General features: G+C 41.7%; 1 protein-coding gene across 2 annotated transcripts in view; it reads right to left on the reverse strand.

Annotated features, from left to right (window-relative positions):
* Window positions 1-1027: 1027 nt before the first annotated feature.
* Window positions 1028-21257, reverse strand: part of LOC109635298 (cadherin-4-like) — a 212267-nt gene continuing 192037 nt past the window's right edge. For both annotated transcript variants that reach the window (XM_020096410.2, XM_020096409.2), the window contains 7 exons: window positions 19874-20130; window positions 13799-13941; window positions 9892-10131; window positions 9520-9756; window positions 8179-8318; window positions 7922-8086; window positions 1028-5242 (listed from right to left, as the gene is read on the reverse strand). In XM_020096410.2, coding sequence (XP_019951969.2) covers window positions 5036-5242; window positions 7922-8086; window positions 8179-8318; window positions 9520-9756; window positions 9892-10131; window positions 13799-13941; window positions 19874-20130 — 1389 coding nt within the window. In that variant the 3' untranslated portion in view covers window positions 1028-5035. The remainder of the gene's footprint in view (window positions 5243-7921; window positions 8087-8178; window positions 8319-9519; window positions 9757-9891; window positions 10132-13798; window positions 13942-19873; window positions 20131-21257) is intronic.

Consider the following 21257-nt stretch of genomic DNA (forward strand, 5'->3'; position numbering starts at 1 on the left):
GATAATTAAATGTTTGGAAGTACAGTTCATTCATAATTGAATAATAATAATAATAAGTTTTACAAACAAACAAATTTCAAGCATGAAAAAAAACATGCTGGTCTGCACAGATCCAGCCGTGTAGCTGTAAAACAGATAAGCTGTAGCATCACGTCTGTTTTGGATTTCGTTGGTGACATTTGCAGCATAAAAGTGAAAAATAGAAAACATTAAAATTGAATAAAAGAGAAGGAAAAAAGGAAATGAAATACTCCCCTTTCTATTTTTACACTGAGTCACTGCATTTCATCTGCCTCAGGTCAGAATCACTTCATTATCCCACTTTGAGACACGACCCCGTCAGAAACAGTTGACAAACCAGCAGCCTTAATTGTGTTGATCACTTTAGTTTATGTTTGTTCAGGACTGACAGTAAAACTTATTTGAAACAGACACAATAAACCACATATTAAACAGACTCATCATGAAACTCTCAGCGTTCGAAGGTTTCTTGGAAAACTTTTTCCTCAGTGTGTGCACGTCAGATACATGCATGTGTCTAAGGCGTTTGTGTTGATGCCAGCCCGTGAGCCTCTATTTTAGTGCATATACATATTCTGACTGTCACAGTGCTTTGTTATGTTATTTACTGTGAGAATGCAAACTAGAAATGGCAGCATGTCTGATCTCATTCACTGGAAATTCATTCGTCTGTTCATCCCTTTTGTCCTGAGAAGAGTCTGGTTCTGTGCTGATGTGTTCTCAGAGCACAATGCAGTGAACATGCACTGTATTTGTTCACTTACACGTGTAGGATTCTAAATTTTACACTGTATGTTTTAGGAGAGACACTCACACAGAATGTTTCAGGATTTCTGAGTGATAAAAGTAATACTGTATTTAAATTCTAAGTAATTTTTTAAACCGTCTTAATGGGTGATAACTTGAATTAATGTGCGGTTATTTCAATTTAAAAATGTTGAACAAAAATGAAATTTAACACAGTGTTAAGTTGCCTAACTTGACAAAGAAGAGACAGGAGCCAGTGTTCTTATAAGGAGGGGAACTTTTATTTATAACACATGGTGCTGACAGGGAGCCTCCAGCTCAGCATCTATTTTACAAGGTTCATCTGCAAGGCTGCGCATGTACTGTACGGTATTTGGAAACCAAGATTGCAGTGGCACTAGAAACACACGCTTGAAACAACAGACTCTTTCTGCATTTTTTTTCGTTTTTTTTTTCATTGTTTTCTTACAAAATGGTACAAACAACAATACAAAATATTTGTGCTGTTGACAATTTACAAAAGAAGTCTTTTGACTCAATAACTGTGCAATTCTTTTTTCAGCTTTTTTTTTTTCTCCTCCATTTTAAACTATGCGAGTATGGTCGACCAGAATCCCCTTTTCCGAACGGCAGCCTCGGTCATGCGGGCTGCAACACATTTTAAAATGTTGTATGATTACTGTAATAGAACTCATCTGTCCATTATAAAAAAGACACATGCAAAAAGCTCCAATTGTACAGTTACAGTTTGCCTAACTCAGTCTGTTTAGCTTCAAGCAAATACTACATTATGTACACTTCCACTTGAGGAGTATCGGGAGAACTCGTACGAAACACTGCCGCCTGTTCTTTGTGATTCTTTCCAAGGGCAGGACAAAAGTCTGGCGTTCGCTGGAGCCTCCCGTCATGTGCGTGTCCATGGTCAGGCAGTGTGTCCAGGGTGAGACCACCTGTCCTTTAATTATCACCAGTTAGAGGAGCTGCTGCAGAAAACATGGACGGACTACAATAGCTCTTCCTTCGTTCGCCAATTCTCCCCCTCAGTTTAGCGAGGGAACGTCAATAAGACAAGTGGAGCAAGAATGTAACGAGTGAAGATCAATCTTCCTCCGTTTCACAAATTGCATTTAAATGGGGGGCAAGTTTGACCGACTCCACCGATGATTTGCTGCCACGTGTCACTGCGAGTCTGCGATAACATTCAGTATCGTAATGGCGTTTGTGTCATGTATGATGACACAGTGATAAAGGTCAGTTACCTTGTGTAAAGTGTGTGTGTAAAGTGTGTGTGTGTGTGTTTAGGGGTTGGGCCTCCTGATGTGTTTGGCCCTGAATCCGGTCTGATAAGGGAGCTTTAGGGTGAAGCACGTCTTTATCCTGTGAATGCTGCATGGCCTTCAGTAAAGTGGGAGCTCTGCGGCTGAATTAGAACAATGCTGAAAGGGCTTATATAATATAGAACACTCACCTATATACAATAAGGCCTAGAGGAGTGAGTGTGTGCGAGTAGAGACTGTACACGTCGGTTTGAGACGGAACTGTTTCACCACGAGGAACTTGAACAGCGACGCGGGGGTATGGCTGTAAGCTCGTTTGAGAATCGCACCGATTCTCTTTAAATGCACATGGCTTTTTATGGTGACATATTCCTCGCCCCGGTTTTCATTGGAAATAAAAAGCAAGTGAGTGAAAGAAAATGGAACGACCACAAGGACACAGACAAATCGGTCCACCAAATGTATAAGAAAAAAAAAAAAAAGGTTCTGTATATACAACATTTATACGTCAGAAAAAATCACAAAGAGTAGAAAGTAACAGCTGTGTTTATTTTGTGTTTGCTGATAGATGAGAGCTTATCCAGCAGTGAGTCTCCTGCTCTCAGCTCGGAAAAACCACCACTGTCAATTTCTTCACTGACGAGGTGCAATTTAAACCCATTTATCTATGAATCTACATCAAGAGATTCCAACCCTGTTAACGTTATTAATCAAACCTTGACCTCCCTTCCCTTGTTTATAGTCGACTCACTCTCCTCCTCCTCTCTTTTTAATGGCATGATGAATATTTACATTTACAGGTACCATTTTCCACTTATCTCTCATCACTTCTTTTCTCTGCGCTTAAAACCGTCATCACCCTCTCGCACACTCTGCCGTTTGTGTGGCGATGATGGAAAAAAGCCTAAAGATTGTTTAAATTAAGCTTTTGAAGCAGGTGAGGAGCAGGTGAAAAGCAGCGGAGACTCCTTCCCTTCATGTCATCTGAAGAACACTGCAGCTAGAGCAAGTATTCATCATATTCTTAATTAATAGAAGATCTGGTCAATCCACATCAAGATGAAACCACCGAGGAGCATTTCAATGGGTACTCAGAAGATAAGGAATGATTAAATCTTTCTATCATCCACCAGAATCTGCCTGGTCCCTCTGTGAAATGTTTTGCATATTTAAATAATTTAATACAAAGACTAAAGCTCCCCCCCTCAGTTCTCCATGTAGACTCAGTTCTGGGAGTCTGAAATATGATCACAAAAGCCCATGGGTAGTGCTGCTTTTTTTTCCCATTAAGTCACAAAACACAACTGTCTTTCCAAAAGTCTGTCTTTTAAAGCGCAATTACCGAAGCTATAGTTTTGCCCGTCTGCTTTGATAAAGTGCAGCGCTTCATAACAGACTTTCCCTTCCGCTAACTTCTTTTCAAAACCTCTTGAACTCGCATGCCAAAAATTTCGGAGAAAATTTCAGATGAATGAAATGCTGCCTGAAGAGAGACAGATTGCGAAGGCGCTAAATCCCTGGCTGAGGCTCAGTTCCCCTCGTTTCTGTGACAGGGACCAGCACCAAAGTTTGTATATTAAAAGTTTGTGGAGAAACAACAGTGAATCAACAAAAGAAGAAAGAAACGAAGGGAGGGAGACAGAGAGAGAGAGAAGGGGGCTCAGAATGTGGCTCAGACAAGCTCACGACTCTCTATGAAATGTTATCAGAGCTATTTGAAGTCATCTCCTCTTTTCTCTTCCCCTCGTGTTTGTACAGTTTATGGAGTTTTCTTTTAGAACATTAACCACACGATAACTGGCGCCGTGTTCGTAACCTTTGGGTGTTGCGGCACAAACATGCAAACCCTAATGAACTGAGAGGCAAACCCTCCTCAAATAACCCTCATATGTACTTCACATACAGTCACATCACAGAGGTAACACACTTGACTTGTCGAAATTTAGTAACAAGCCTCATCAAGATTTATGTGCAAATACGAGAGCTCAAAACAAACACAGCTGCTATTGAAAGCCACGATGAACAAAGACACGCAATGCATTTCTTCTCTAACACAGTCCCATTATGTATTTTCTATGATTTCTGTAACCACATCTACAGGAGCACAGATATGCCCGACTTGAAAAGTGAATGATTTGTCCATAACTCACACACACACTGTTGGCCTATGTACAGTACGTCTACGTACGCCAGTCAAACCAGTGCTGACGTCCCCCCAGAGATACCACAGCGCTGCTGGACGACAGAAATGATGAGGGAAAGGTCTGAGTTAAAGGGTCAGGGGTCATATGGGGGCATGTAAGCCCAGAAATGGCAACCAATCCTGAGTTAGCGGGAGTCTGCTAAAATACGCACCACTGAAGGCACTTTTTAAACAACAGTGCTTCTGTTCTAAGTAATTCAAGTTCAAGAAAGAATAAACCAGAGCCATCCGTGCAGGAAGGACTTTCATATCTGCGTTGTTCTTCTTCTTCTTTTTTTTTCTTCCTTTTGTTCCTCTCAGACAAAGCAAGAAGCTCAACCTAAAGCTTCTGCAGAGAGGCAGACGGGGGCCGACAGCGAGGGAAAAGTGGAAACCCTTAGGAATCGACTTGAATCAAAAGGGAGTGAGGACAGAAAAAGCTGCGGAAACCAAAAGGAAAACAAAAACCAGACAAAAGTTACTAAAACCGACATCCAGCATCAAACCTGAACTGAAACGAAAGCACAAGAGTTTGAGAACACAAACTAAGAGAAGCCTGCGATTCTGAGCTTCAGTTTCAGTCTAGACTTAGAGCAGGTGGCGGCTGAGAAGAGAAACTGACTCACGGGACCGGTCCTCGGTGGTGGGTAATTTTGATTGGTTGGTTGGTCAGTGTGAACAAGTCATTTTTACTGTGTGTTCAATAAGGGTGTAATAGCCCCTTGTGTTAGAGGGACAGAGCATGGCAGGCCAGCTGACGGGACGAGCGTGTGTGTATGTGTGCGTGTGCCTGTGTGACCGGGCCGATTTAATCTTCGTCCCCTCCGCCGTACATGTCGGCCAGCTTCTTGAAACGTGGGCCCCAGTCGTTGAGGTAGTCATAGTCCTGGTCCCCCGTGCTGGAGGAGTTGAGTGAGCTGACGGAGCCGGCGGTGGAGCCGCTGCCCTCATAGTCAAACACCAGCAGGGAGTCGTAGGGAGGAGCGGTGGGGTCATTGTCTGCTGCCCGCAGACCCTAAACACGGGGAGGAAAGAGTGATGATCAGCTCCATCTCTCACAAAAGGTAAATCGAGAGGAAGAAAGGTAAGAATTGGGAACAGAAGCTACAGCAGGGACAAGATACTGAACTCTGAAATGCAGCATATAGTCAAGTTCATGAGCAAAGGTATTTACATCAGCTACTTTGTGGCACTGACATTCATCAGTTCTATCTTTGTTGTAGCCCTTTGTTCAGTCTCATGTCTACTTCTGAAACATATATGCAGTTAAAAATATATCTATGGCACTGTGCTTGGAAATCTGTTGGGAAATTACAGGGCTGCGGACTAACTTTGTCATTTAGGTGCACCAGCACATACTTTAGGAGCATCCCAAATTTTTCGCACCGCATAATACATCTATTATACCTTAACCTGACAGTTCCAATACATTGGTTATTTCTTGAGGGCTGGATACTAACACTGATTTCCCAAAACTTAAAATTTAATTACGATCCACAAGGTCTTGAATCGATTTCCAATTTGATACTGATTTTGCCTGGATATTAAAGAAATTCCTAAAACTAAAGCTGTAAAATGTGCAAGAAAACCTTGAACGGTTCATTCTTAGAAAGGTATCAAGGTAGTCACGGTAAATCATTTTGATGCACAGTATTTTATTCCAGAAATTATTGCGAAAAACAACAAACATTGTGAAACCATTTTAACGACTCAAACAAAGACAGAGACACCAGAAAATGTTTGGCAACCAAGGAAATATTCTATGTTTTGCTCATGACAAAAAAGAAAACAGCATATTATTGTGTCACCACGCTTCAGTTTTGTATTCAGCAAGGTGCATTTGGTGAAATGGTCTAATTCCTGTTACATGTAGCCTGTTCAGATTTGTCTCCATTAAACCTTCCTTTTGAAGGCCAAGAGTCAGTGTGTCTACACATACTGTTCATGTATATAAAAACTTAATAAGAGCTACTTTGGCTATTTCTTGTTTCTGAATTTGATGCATTAATGTTTAAACATTAATAATCAACATTTTTTTGCTGTTATATGAATTTGATATGAATGAGATTTGGTCTGTATGTTTCCAATACCGCTTTAAAACCTGGACTGGTTTCTCCAATGACAAAATGAATGTCATTGACCTTAGGGTTCAGCAGAAGAGGAGAATTTGACTTCATCCACATCACTGGAAAACAGGGAGATGTTATGGACACAAGTCTAAAAAAGCCTCAACCCTCTGGGGTACAGTGCGTGGAACACCATGTGTTAGCTGTGTTTTACCAGCCTGCTGGAGCGCCGTCAGGTGAGTGCATGTGTGAGTGAGGGGGGGAAAGAGGAAGAGAGACAGAGAGAGACAGAGAGAGAGAGAGAGAGTCAAGGCTGGATGGATCAAAGCTGAACAGCTGCTGACACCCCTCGAGTGCGAAAATGTTGTCACGAGTCTGTCAATCGAGAATCAATTTTCTAGCATCACTGTGCCAAAGCTGGGTTTGTGTGAGACAGGTGTGAGTGTGTGTGAGTGTGTGTGTGTGTGTGTGTGTGAGAGAGAGAGAGAGAGAGCAGGGGAAAGCTACACAAAACACTGTTTCATCGCCATTCTAGGGTTTATATATGGAACAGCAGAGGATCAATGGCATGGTGATGTCATGTCCACCCCTCATCTCCCCCCCTCCCCCTTCCCCCCCAAAGTGCTTTGACATAATGTATGTTGTTATATGGTGCTAAACAAATGCACTGAATTGATTGACTCCTGTGCTTTTCTGCAGTGAGTCAGGACTGTCACACAGGATTCTTGTGCAGCGCGGTGCAATGCAACACATGCACTGGTTGGTGATCACAGCAGGCCAGGAAGAGTAGTGATGTTAATCTAACTGGTGTGAATAATAACAATAATAATAATACATTTAATGCATATGGTCCTTTTCACAGCATGAAATGCAGCTCAAGGTTTTTAAGACAGAACAGAAGCTTAAAAACAGAACAAATTGAACCGTGAAACCAAATCAATCCAGAAAAGAAAACGAGAATGGCGCTAGAGCTTTTTCTTATATCACATAAATTATAAATATAAATAAATAATATAAAGTCTCTTAAAGTCAAGAAAGAGGTTTTTGCGACAGGCAGCTTCCCCTTCTATTTTATAAGCAGATTCTTACTGCATCACTTATCTTACTTGTTTTCTGTGAGGGGAAGTAAATAAATGAGAAATGATATTGTGGATGTAACCGTGTATCAATTTGAACAAACATTGACTCACAACAACATTTATGTTAGACACAGTCTGTTCTCATCAACATTGCAAATATTGTTATTTTGTTGACGTGCTCTGCTACACACAACATCTATTACACTTCTATCCATCCTGGGAGAGGGAGCCCTCAAATGTGGCTCTCTCTGAGGTTTCTACGTTAATGTGTTTTTTGGTAGTTTTTCTTCACTCTTGTTGAGGGTCAAGGTCAGAGGATGAGACAAGTTGTGATCTTTAGATATGGGCTCTACAAATACAATTTGATTAATTGATTTTTTTTTTTTTGGCTCTTTCCTTCCACTCTGACCTACACATTTCTTACTCAATATTTTTAAGCATTGCTTCTCGTGGTAAATATCAGAGGAAAAGAAAGTGATCTCACTGTGGGAGATATAATACAATATCACGAGATACAATGTGTGTGTCCGCTGTGTGTGTGTTTGTCACCTCGTGGATAAAGTCCCCGATGTCTCCAGGATGGGGCACGACAGGTCTAATTGGATACTGGGACTCGGGGATTATGGGACGCTCGTCCACCCTGCGGACACCGGGCGGCTTGCTGATGATGTGCTCCAAGGAGTCGGGCTGCTGCAGCTGGCTCAGGTCATAGTCCTACACGGCCGCAGGGGCAAACAGATGTAAGCAGGGCAGGGGTCAACATGGAAAGCATGTGTGTGAGCGGCTGAGTCTCTCAGGAATCTCACCTGGTCCTCCTCTCCTCCTCCCTCTTCATCGTATTTAAGGATGTTGTCTCTGACATCATCTTCAGGGTCAATCAGCAGCTGCTTCGTCTGCCGCTCCTTCTCTCTGCGCTTGATCCACACCACAAACAATAGCACCAGGCCTGCAACACACACACACACACAATAAGCAAGAATACACAAAGTACTGCATCATAAGTTTTCTAGGTGTTCCAGGTATCTTAAGTGTTTAAAAAAACCAAAATTATTTTATCCTGGAGGTTTGTGCACCAAATGTCACTGCATTCCTCCAAACACTGAATTTCTATACCTCGAGTAAACGGCACATACTGATAAACTAACCACATTTACTGCCCTGTGGTTTTAGGCCTCTGTCAACCAGCGTAGTTTCAGTCTGAATTCATCATATGAGGCTGCTGTTACCTTTTGATCTCCAACCACCAAAATATATCAGTTCATTTTTTAATCCAAGTGAACGTTTGTACTAAATTTAAAAGATTCCCTGAAGGTGTTCCTGAGATGATGCTCCCACAAGACCAAAAAAGTGTTTTGTAAGTTCACCTTTCACCACCACGAGTCAGTTCATCTTTGAATCCAACTTTGTACCAAAATTGAAGAATCCTTTTCTTTTTTTCATTATTATATTCATCAGTATAATAGAGTCTTTCTTTTATCCATATGAAATTATATTAATCATTATTTTGCTGGTCCTCCATTGATGCAAAAATAAAGATAAGCATTAAACATTTAATAAAGCTTAATAATAGAAAAATAAATAAATGCACATATACACACAGAGGATACTGTATATATAAATATATACACACATGATGGAATAAATATTTACACATGCTGAATATGCATTGTTATGTAAAGACTGTGCATTATTGAGTATAAATCTACTGAAGATTGGGTATTTGTGTTGAGTATAGTATAACAGTGTAGTAACTTATAGTATAATATCACAGCTACGGGTGAATCTGTCTATAGAACGTCTCTGTATGTACGAACAATGCAACCAAACAAACAAGTAACAAAGTAAGCCAGTGGCATGAATCAGTGGAGGACAGAGTAGCAGATATTTACTCTACCAGAACTGCACAAGACAAAAACTCCTCGTTGCGAGATGCTGGAGAAGAATCCAGCGGTCGGGACATTCATCCATTATACAAACTATTGTTGTATTGTTGTATTAAAGCCGGGTTAATGTTTAATGGCTTCAACCTAAACTGCGCTTGTTTGGCGAAAAGGAAAATCAATGTCAGTCACAGGCAGCTGTAACTTTTCACATTGTATATGTGTGTGAGAGTAGTGAAGTGCCAGATCCGAACACGTGTCACTCACTGAGCAGTATGATGATGCAGATCAGGATGGAGATGATGGCGCCGGTTCCCAGGCCAGCGGCTGCCACGGCCCCGAGAGTGGTGCAGTCTCCATTTTCATCACAGGGACACACCTTCACTTTGATGACAGACCTGTTGGACAATGGTGGGTTTCCAGAGTCCGACACAATTACAGGGACCTCATACACCCCAGGCTCCAAATATATCTGGTACCGCAGACCCAGACGGGCGTAGTTGCCTGTGTAAGAAGAGAAAGAGAAAAGTTAGTGGATGCTTTTAATGGAGATTTGAACAAATTGCTGGACGAGTGCCATAGTACATTTTGTTATGTGTCAAAAATATAAATTTTTCATTTTCCCTGACACCTCCTCACCACTGATCCGGGAAATTGTCCAGTTGCGTCGGATGCTTGTGGGGAAGTTGGGGAGCTCAAAGACAAAGGGTCCGGCGTTGGGGTCAGTGTCGGCATCAGCGGCAGTGATGTTGACACCTTTGACATTCTTGTTCATCCTCTCGCAGATCTGAGACTCCCTGGGTATGAGCGCTGGAGGGTTGTCATTAATATCTATCAGATAGATCTGCAATGTGCCCGTGCCACTGGCTGCAGGCAAGCCTGGGAGCAGGGAAGAGAAAATAGTATAGTAGTAAGGAAAAGATGACAAAGGGAGTAAAAAGGAGCAACAGAGAAGAAGGAGGGACATGAGTTGAAGGCCGACTAATGAAAGAGACGAATGAGGGATATAAAAGAGAGGAGGTGAAACACTGTTTATTTACAGTAGTGATGTTTGAGGTAGGGTTACTGCAGAGCTGGAGGACAATTTCTACTGTTGACAGAAATACTTCTGACATTTGTGCTTCGCAGCGCCTCTTTTAGCCTTAACACACAAATCAGAGCCATCACAGTCCGGCCAGACGCAGGCACAGCACATCCAATCACCAGGAGAGGGCTTAGGTACAATAACGATGACTGTGATACAATCAAACAAATCCTTGTCTGTGCGTATTTATACAACTCTGAGAGCCATCTATGATTCAGTAGATAAAGGCACCTCTGTACGCAATATTAACAATGTAGTTCCTGAAAGGTGAAGTGGGAATTGCGGTAACACTGACTTGTTAAGGACATACAGACAAGAGACATTACTCAGCGTTCACAGATAATCAAGCACTCTTGAGAATAAGATACTCAAACAGTTTTCCAAAACCCTTGAGATCTCCAAAGTCCTCATCGTGACATTGTTGTGTGACTAAGAAAATCAGCGTGAAAGCAGCTTTCCCACATTGGAAAATTTAGCATCATATCACATTTCTTATTTAAAATGCACAGTATCTTATAACGGCACTATTCCATAGTGGAAATGTTGCAAATTTTGAAAAACAGGTAGAGCAGATACAGTCTGAAGTTAGTGGAATCCCTGCAGTACTGGTGTACTTCTTTTCAAAAACACATTTGATGGATCTCAGGATTGATTTTTAAGCATATATTTAAACCACAATCGTATTATGTGCAGTTGTGAGAGTTATGATATCCTCTCACACGAACCCCTGCAGACTTTACACCAAGTCAGTGGAAATTGTTGAGGCAAATTGTAGTGAACCAAACCAAATTGTTGAGAAACCTGTAGGCAGCCATTGCAGACTCACTACAGTATTGTCACACTCGAACACACGTGATAACACGCACCGGTGCGCACAGACACAGACCCCACATTGGCAAACGCAATCCCGAAGCCTTTTGCACTGACTGAACAGAGCAACAGACCATCAGCAACAGCATTAATAGAGAATTGAGGGTAAAGAATAGACACTTTAAACAATCAGAGAGTAAGATAGCAGAGCGGCCGGGAGAATGCATGAATGTACATGTGCCTGTGTGGAATGTGTGGTATGAAGAAATCTGCCAAAACAAAAAAGAGTGGTCAGTAGTATTAAGCTCAGAGCTGTTTATCGAGTGTGTGTCAGGGGGTGACGACACTTATCTGCCTCCAATTACGAGTCATTTCCCCGCCATGCCCCACTGGCTGAACCACTGGAATCAAGCGACCCAAGGGGCCATCTCTGGGATGAGATAAGGGCGATGTAATTTACAAAGATTTATGCAAAGCTGACAGATCTGCCAATTAAACATGGCAACAGAGCAAGACATTTGCCACAAGAAGAGTGACTCGTGGTTAAAGTTCCTCTCCTGGCATTGATTAAACCCCTAAAACTCATTTCTGTTCCTCTAAATTATATCTTTCGAAGTTTTTTACTTGAATATAAATCTGTTCATGACCTTAAAAATGTTGCTGATATAATTACACACCTTTGCTTCATTTGTGGAACTATCTCCACCTAAACACACAAACCTCTGTTTGTTTTCTGCTACTATTGACCCCCAATCTTTATTCAAGACTTTGGTTTTTCTATTCGAGAGCAGGACTCATGTGAAACATCTGCTCTGGATCTTTTGTGCACTGATTTTGACAAATATCTTCAACCAACACAATTGATTACAGCTTAGGTCTGTCTAGACGTGAAAATGAAAATGTAAAATAATCACTAATGAAAGTGCCATTTTAGAGTTTCAAGAGTTTAAGAAAGATTTGTGCTGAAATATAGTTTATTTATGGTCAGGTGAAAGTTCATAGAGTCAAGATACGCGAAAAAGACAAGTGACATTTATCATGTACTTCATTTTAATGCGTACATTCATGTAAAATCTGGATACTTCACATATAATAATATAATGTACAGCTACCAAAGCTAAAACCACACAAGGAAAATACTGAGATACCCTCATATAGAACTGATGACATAAGTAATACCATTGAAATAATACCTTTCTGGCATTCTGGCAATAAACAAACATGATGACTGCTACATACACATACACATACACATAAAACAGGCCTCTACCTTAAAATTATTATTATTAGTTATTATTATCACATTATGGGGACTGGCTAAATGTCTCCATATGGAAGAGAAGTCTCCATAATGTGACTTTCTAAACGGACTTAGGTTGCCACAACATGAGTAATACCTGGACCACACACACACACACACACAAACACACACAAACACACGCACACACACACGCACGAACGCAGAGGCTTTTCCATTTTGCTGGTTTGTTAATCCCAGCCATGTATGGGGGACATGTGGAAGCAGCTTGCCACAGCTGATAGGAGAATTATGTGGGTTTTAACCAGCTAAATAAATAATTATGTTTGTGTAAATTCCTCAAAAGGATTTGTATTAACTCCTTTTTTTGATGCCGGCTCAGAGATGTGAAGCATGGTGAGAAGACTTGTACCAGACCCACCATAATGAAGAGCACACGAGGACATAAACAATACCACAGGTGTCGGATAGACAAAAGTGTGTGTCAGAAAAGGTCTGAACCATTCGGGTTGCATTGGAGGGCACGTGCACACACCACACGCATGAACACACACACACACACACACACACACCCACACACACACACACACACACACACACACACACACACACACACACACACACACACACACATGATATCAGTCAAACCCAGGTCAAGCTGAAAGAAAGGGCCTCTAGTAGCAATAAAGAAAACTAGGAGAGTTAAATGTTGAGTCCAATCAAGCACTAATCCTGCTGCCATCATCACAGCAGATTACATATCATGGTGTCTGACATCAGTCAAATGCAGAAACACACACACACTCACGTACATGTGTTACAAATGAGTACATCTGCACATGCTCACAGCTAAAAATACGCTAATGTTTCGAAGCCAGCTCAACTTAGGGTAAACACAGCAGTGCACTGCACGTCAGTGATAAGGCCATCGAGGAGGGTAAAAGTATTCCCGTCTTTACTTGAGAAAAAGCACTCACTTCAACTTGGGGGGAAAAAGGAACCTATTTGTTTGCTGTGATTGAGTGTGCTTAGTTAAGCTTGAGTTTGAACTTTGAGGCAGAACAAATAATATATGCCTCATGAATTTTGAGGAGAGGAGAAAAGAGGAGAGGAGAAAAGAGGAGAGAGCCTCTATATCCTTATCTCTTTTTGGGGAATTGACAGGTTCCCTGAATATATCATGCATACATAATGTAGACTATTTGAAACTGCTTCAAAGTTAATAAGGGCAAAACTCAAAGTGATTTCTAGAATGTCTCATTTGTGTTTTGATATTATATTTTAGTACCAGACAATGATTTTATCAAATTGGAATAATTGTGATCCCCAGTTCTGTGATCCAGAGAAATACAATCAATCTGAAAAACATTTCAAGCATGAAAGAATCCTCTTACCATTATCTGTTGCCAGGAACGTGGCTTCATATACATTGTTTTTGACGTAGATGGACTCCCGGTCGAGCATTGCCGTGGTTACTATCTGACCGTTGGTTCTGTTGATGGACAACCAGTCCGCCGGGTCATTCAGCTTTGAATACCTAAAGACGCACAAGGACAGGTCGATGGAGAAGTTAGTGCCGGGCTTTTTGTGTTTACAAGCAATTATACATTTTCTCTTGCATCCGTGCATAGATTGCCTGCACACACACACACACTCACAAAATCACAACTGCCTGACCTTCACACAGTTTAATTCTTCATTGACTTCTCCTCCTGAGCCTGCAGCCTACAGTCAATTTCACCTCATTTTTAACTCCTGTGTACCAGGCACTGAAGTCAATTACCTCCCTAGTTAAGCACTGCTTACATGCTTATATTGCACATATTCACAGGAAGTGTTTTGCAGAAGGGTGTTGGGTGCAGGGAATTTTAGCCCTGGCAGGGTTGTATAGTGCATGCATGTGTTAGATATGGATGTTTGCAAAAAGGAAGCATGTGTATCGGCTGGAGAAGGGATGATAGCATCTTGGTGCTGATCGTCAAACAGGAAAGTGGACGTGGTAGCAGGTGGTGACTCTCCCCTGGAATAAAGTGAGGGGAAGGAAAGGGGGGGGGATCATCTCCAGGATTGAATCCCAATCTCGCTCGGATCTAACTGTTCTTGTTTCTCTGGCTTTTGTCGCTTTCGGCTCGTTCCACACTTTCTATTTTATCTGATCTCTCTCTCAACCAGCGCCGCCTCACCTCATCTTGCTGTGCTTTTGTATTCATACATTTTCGTATCCCCGTCTGTATCTTCTCATCCTCGTCTCATTCCCTCTGTGATATAGGGTTCATAAACTGCCACCTCTTCTGGCTGCAATTTCACTTTGATGAGTGAAACATCATCCATGGACATGTGACACCTTGGCCTTACACAACCAGGTTTCTACATCCATCCGATTTCATTTACTGAATGTCAGTTTGGGCAAGAAGGCCATGTTATTACATGGCATACACTCCTAGCTTTTAAATCCATCCAAATTGAAATGGATTTTCCCTTAACGTTGCTTTTATATTTATTAAATTGTTGTGTACTTACTGTCGGTATACAGCCTACTTTTTTATTTGTGCTTGATTAAATACCAGATACACAATTTCCTTACATAGAGGAGAAAAGCCAATAGGAGTGTGTGACAATGCTGTGGGGGGTTGACAGAGAGTATAATCTCTCTCCTGCAGAGAGGGAGGTGGGATTTTCCCAGCAGGCAGTGGGCTTGATCCCAGACGTAGCGCAGTGCGGGGAAGGGGATCACAGAGATGACATTCCCACACTCTAGATGGTTTCACACAAGCAAGCCAAACCCGCAGCCACTAACTGGCGGACTGTGAAATCACTGTCAGGACTAAAGTGAGTCCATCACAGTGGGAGGGCGGGATGAAAGGGTGAGGGAAACGATCAGGGCTCGGTGGGAGAAGGAAAGAGAGGCAAGGAGAGGTGACATTTGGAGGTAGCAGCATGGCTTTATGATCTGGTTCTGATATCCTCATTAAGACTGACTTTATACCTCGAGCTATTCTGCGTCCAACTGCTTCTTTGTTGTCTTTCCCAAACGGACTCTCTCTGTCTGGGCTGAGAAAAAAAATTCAATGTCTTTTTAGTCAAGTGCAGAATGAAATATAAGGGTCTGTTCACCCGTATACAAGAACGATGTCATTTCAATTATTCAATGTGTGGAAATTTATGAGGAATTTAATTTTGTTTATTTGCCAAAAGTAAAAATTAAATGGATGTAAGCTAAACACGGAAGTGGAATCAGCTAAAGATTAGCCTGGCTCTGCCTAACAGCACCTCTAAAGGTCACCCACTAACACAGCATAGTTTGTTTGTTTAATTTGTAGAGAAATTCCAGTCTGGAGCCTGGGGTTTGGAGTTACTGCTAATTACTTGGCAACCTCATTGTGATGACAAGACTCCAGGAAGTCACTTCTGTCAGCCAAGAAAAGGTCCAACATGTTTCTCTCCTCATAAAACCACATCTTACTTTTTAAAACAGCAGTTTGTGTAGCCAACATTTCTGATGTAGCCTAAATCACATATAATGTGTTAATTAGTCAGCATCAGAGTTGGATTTTTTTCATACTTCTGGACATAGCCATGGCAGCCATTTCCCAATTCTGTGTTTATGTGCTAAGCTAAGCTAATTGTATATTGTTTAAATTGCATAGAGGCTTGACAGTGGTCGAAGTATCGGTTCAGACAAAAATGTTGAAATGCTATGCAGGGTCGGGTTGGGGTCAATGATGTTGGCTAGGTTCTATGAGAAAACTTTATGCTGTACGCTTTTCTCCCGGGCTCGAACGGCAAATTTGCGGCCTGAGTCTAATGAGCACCATAAGGAAACTCTTATCACCATCCACTGTGCCATATGGAGGGAAATATCTCAAAGGTGAAAATCTCACAAAATGGGCAAATAAAGCAAAACCTATCTGCATGGCTTGACATAAGTGAGAAAATGTGTTTTTTGTGTGTGATTACGATTAACTGACCCTTTAATATCAGGGACAAAGAAAAAAAACCCTGAGACTTTTCCTCCTGTAATGGGCGATAAAATACCGCTGGAAACTTCTCATTTCTCCGCACAAAGCACGATAACACAAGTGGATGTGTGCCCTCTGATAATTAAAGCCGTATCACAAAGGTTTGTTCACAAAGCAGAGTGCTCTGCTCACCACCGTACTTTAATTAAGTCTCCTAAACAGCCCTCAGTGCAGATGTAATAAACCTGATATGGAGCAAATGAAGCCCTGAATGAATGGTCTTTGCAGCTGAGCTCATTTCCAAGACACTGAATAGACAATCCTCAGTATGATTCGTCTTGTTCTTCCAAACTAGAAACTCTCTTCTATGAAATAAGTTAACGGCAGATGGTCTGGCTTCATACAGTCATGCATAAATGTCTCTATATGGCCATTTCACTTCAGTTTCTTCGGCACCCTGTAGACGATGAGGTTATTTTGGCTATTAGAATGTTCCTGTGAAAGCTCCCAGTGTTTTTGTTTACAAGTCCCAACTGTCAACAACATAACTATGGGCAATTGGCAGTCCCCACCGCTAACTTTTTAACGAAGTGTTGTGCCAATATTTTCTCTACTTGGAAGGGTAAACAGTTCTTGTTTACGCAAGTGCTATTTTGGAATAAAAAATTAAAAAATCGGGTGCAAGTGTTAGATTTTGTGTGAAATTTTAATGATTTCTTCTCGTCTTTTTTTCCAGTGCTTTATTGAGTTCTTTCTCTCATTTTGATGTTGTTACGTGTCTGAGTACGGCCGGATGTATGATTAGGACTGGCAGGTAAGTGATCCTAGCAAGCAGCAGGGAGAGGCATGACATCTATTTTTTAAAACCTCCGACCCTGAGGATGAAAAATGCATGTCCTGAGCTTAGCCAAGGCGGTTTGGGTAATCATTTATGCCAGTGTCTCCAGTCCTGTGTCTCGACCTTACTGGTTGGGTGTCTGACAGGTGATGCGTGATGCCTCGTTCTCCCTCCGCCTCCTACCAGCCCTACTACTGTCCACTTTGCCTCCTGCTCAACCCCGAGAGGATGCTGTCAGTCCAATCCTCCTTTGATAAGCACCTGTCAAGTTTCCACCTTGACCTGGAGTCAACTCACGATCCACAGTTCCCTTCTGCCTCCCTTCACTGCAGTCCCGGTCTTGGTTCACCTTTATGGCTCCCTCTTAAATCTTCTCCATGTGTCTCTTTTTTGTAAGTGCACCAACCATTTACAAAGACATTCTGCTCTTTGTCATATGTAGAGACGAACTACAAACACAAATCTGAGTGTCCGCTGACTGCAAACAGTAGCCGCTGTGATCCACACGCGGACGCAGCTCCGGAGAACAACAGCGAACATTTAGGCAGAAGACACAGTAAATTACACTGTTTCAAGTCAAATTTGAATGTCAGGGCTTACGCACAGTTGGATGACACCACAGGAGCAGTATGGAGGCATTTAATGTTTTTTTCAGTTGTTTTTTACATTTGAAGTATCGATCACCAGTTACTTAAATTTTATTGGATTTGGCTGAAACACTGTTTACCCCTGAAATTCCAAAGGTGTTCACCTCCATCGTCATACTGGTGAGTAGATAATGAGTGAATTTCATTTTTGGGTCAACTATCCCTTTAACAAGCATGAGGATGCAAAAGGGGATGGTTATGTCATTAGAAATTTGCTTATCTCTTTTCGTACTTAAAGGCAGCATTAATGAGCCTTAAGGAGGATTCAAGAGACAGAGGAAGCAGGTGTGATTAGTGTCCTTGCATAACAATCTTGGATGAAAGTGGCGTTAAGGGGGGGGATTTATTGTGATACTGTCCAGATGGATCCAAATGACTGAGGTGCTGGTTTGCCATCCCGACATGGTGAGAGAAGAGGAAGGAGATTTGGTTTGTGTTAAGGAGACCTTGACAGACCACAGCATGGTTAGCTAACTTAATTCCAAGATGTCAGGACTGCGGTCTTGCCCAGGTCATCGGGAAACAAAAAAAACAGGAAGGGAACCCAAGAGGTCAAAGTGAATTTAGTCTGGAGAGAGGATAAGAGAGACAAAAAGAGCGCAGTGATAGAGAGGAAGAGCCAGCTGGTGACTTTGTCGTCTATCTAAATTATAACGTGCACCCAATTTACTCTCATTTGCTGTGAAATTAGCTGGGAAATTTGTTTAGATCGTTTCCCCCAGAGAAAACGGAGGGAAGGGGCTCTGGGAGTGTGAGGTGGTTGGAGGGAGGAGGTTTTAATGTCACAATAAACAGCCATGTTATCAACTCATTTACTGTGCTAGTCCCAAATTACACCAGCACATTCTATGTAAACACTGTGCATGTGACAATGAACACATGAGAGTTGTATGTTCGGGATCAAGAGATCTCGATATCTATACAAAAGAAAGTCTATTTGAAAGATTACCTAGATCTTTGAAAGACAATAATGCAGACATTGTTTAAAAGGAGATGACAAGGCTTCAGCAGAACCGATACAACCAAGAGAACTGTCACAAAGCAGTTTCAGTACAACTTCTGTCGTTTCACTGAACTCAGCATTTTCCCTTGAGGCAAAGAGACATAATTAGGTTGACATAACAAGCATTCATTGAAACCACATCATAAGTGGTGTATAACGTCTACAATGTTGTCTAGTTAATTATTCTTATGTGCCACAACAAAGGTTATATACTGTACGCATTCAAAATGTGATGCAAACATTCACTAACTCAGAACGACAACTAAAACTAAACAAACCTTCCAGAGACGCAGCTCCTTGCTCTTCGTTCTTGTCAGGTGTGTTGCACATGGTGACAAGTTTGTGCCCCTGTTACTGTCAGAATGACAGCAGGACTGAGAAAAGGTCTGCTGGTCGTTTAAAGGTTGGTTTACATTTAAAGTCCAGAGAGGATTAGTGCGGAGTAAGAGCACTGCAGGTGGACATAATGCTGTGTCAGACATTTGGGTTTCAGCCAGCTGTTCTCTTTCTCCTCCCTCCATCTTTTCTCTTCTCTCTCTCTTTCGCATGTGTGTGTGCGCACCTGCATGCATGTGCTGATGCAACATTCAGAATGCACACACTTCTGATTACCCCAGAGGCCATTGCTCCCTATTAACCTTCTTACCCTCCCTACTCCCCGTTCTCCACTGGCTCATATAATTTGCACAGCAAGACTTTGAGAGATGGGGTGATGCCAAAGTATAGTTCTCTTGTTGAACTCTAACCTCTAACTGCTGACATGGAACTCATCCAAGAGGCTCTTTAGCCCGATGCTGGTGCATAAAGAAGGATTTCTGCCAGGTTTGTACCTTCACTGCAGCTAGTTAGACTTCAAGATTGATTCAGACATTTTTCTTCTTTGTTCAGCGATAGACTAAATGTAGTAGAAATTATCTAATCAATACTAAATTATGTCGTACCACAAGGTAATTATACTAAAGACATGGTATTATAATGTCAGATGACCCGAAGACTTGTGATTTACTGTTTTCACTCAGTACCTGATTATCTGCTGCATCTGTAGTCGGTCGGGATCTGAGGCTGAGAAAGTTGTCAGGCTGGTGCCCGCAGGGACACCCTCCTCAAAGCGGATGGGTTTCGGGTTTGTGGGGAAATAAGGGGGTTCGTTGACATCCTGGACAGATATGGTGACCCCAGCAGTGGACTGGAGCGAAGACTGAATGCCATTGGCGAGGTGGGCCTGGTTGGACACCACCACTGTCAGCATGAAGGCACGGTTCATCTCAAAGTCTACTGGCTAGAGGGAGAAAAAAAGTTAAATTTAATTGAGTTTAAACTTTATAGAGAACATAGTTTATTGAAAATGAAATTCAGCACGAAGACCCTTCATACTTGAGCACTGCAACATGTACATTTGTGTCGTTAGATTTCCATTAGATCAGTTATCATATCTACATAGTAATTATTGCATCGGTATCATTGACTTCCAACGGACTCCAAAGTGGCGACTAATTTGTTTGTCTTCATTAATTCTCAAGTTACGAGCATTAGGTAAATAAACTGTGATAACTTGAGTACCTATGTTTGTTTGGCTTGCACAAACAATATTTGTATGTGTATAGAGGAAACACTGAATATTCATTAAGGTTCTTGTATAATCTTTTCTTACACATATGCTTTCTTAAGTACAAAACTACAGCCTTTATCCTTGATTTACAGGTAAAAAGAAAACAAGGCCTTTTCTCCTTCAATGGGAAAAAATATCACAGCTACAGTTGGCAGTGTATCATTATTACTATTACATTTTTATGAGTAAACCATGTCAAGTGTTCAAGCATAAGTGTACTATAAATATTATGCTGATTATGGTGTTAAAACCCCTGTCAACATTTCTCTTTCCCCTGTGGCTGTGGAATATGTGTTCAACCTTGTTGATGATAAAGGACAAGATAAATGAACAGATGTCGTGACAAGTGGACACACACACACACACAAACACACACACACACACACACACACACACACACACACACACACACACACACACACAGGATAGGAGGATACAGCAAGGCCTATACTATTCATAGGGTGCTCTGGCATTGGATAATTGTGCCTTTTGAGTGAGTGTGTGTGTGTGTGTGTGTGTGTGTGTGTGTGTGTGTGTGTGTGTGTACTCTACAGGGGGGTTTGATAGCTGAGCCTAAATCGGACTGACAGTTTCGTGCTCTTCTAATGAAGACTACACAATCAGGTTCAAATGACAACAACAAGAAGCAAGGAAATAAAAAGGAAAACAAATTACACTACTGGTCCATTTTTGCACGGGCAGATGGTGATTACCGCCGCGAGGCTTGTGTCTGTGGTGTTTGATGGTGATGATAATGACGTTGAGCACATCTGTATGTTGCACTGCCTCAGTGTTAT

This window comes from Paralichthys olivaceus, chromosome 6 (genome assembly GCF_024713975.1).
Source record: "Paralichthys olivaceus isolate ysfri-2021 chromosome 6, ASM2471397v2, whole genome shotgun sequence".
In the NCBI taxonomy this organism is placed as follows: Eukaryota; Metazoa; Chordata; class Actinopteri; order Pleuronectiformes; family Paralichthyidae; genus Paralichthys; species Paralichthys olivaceus.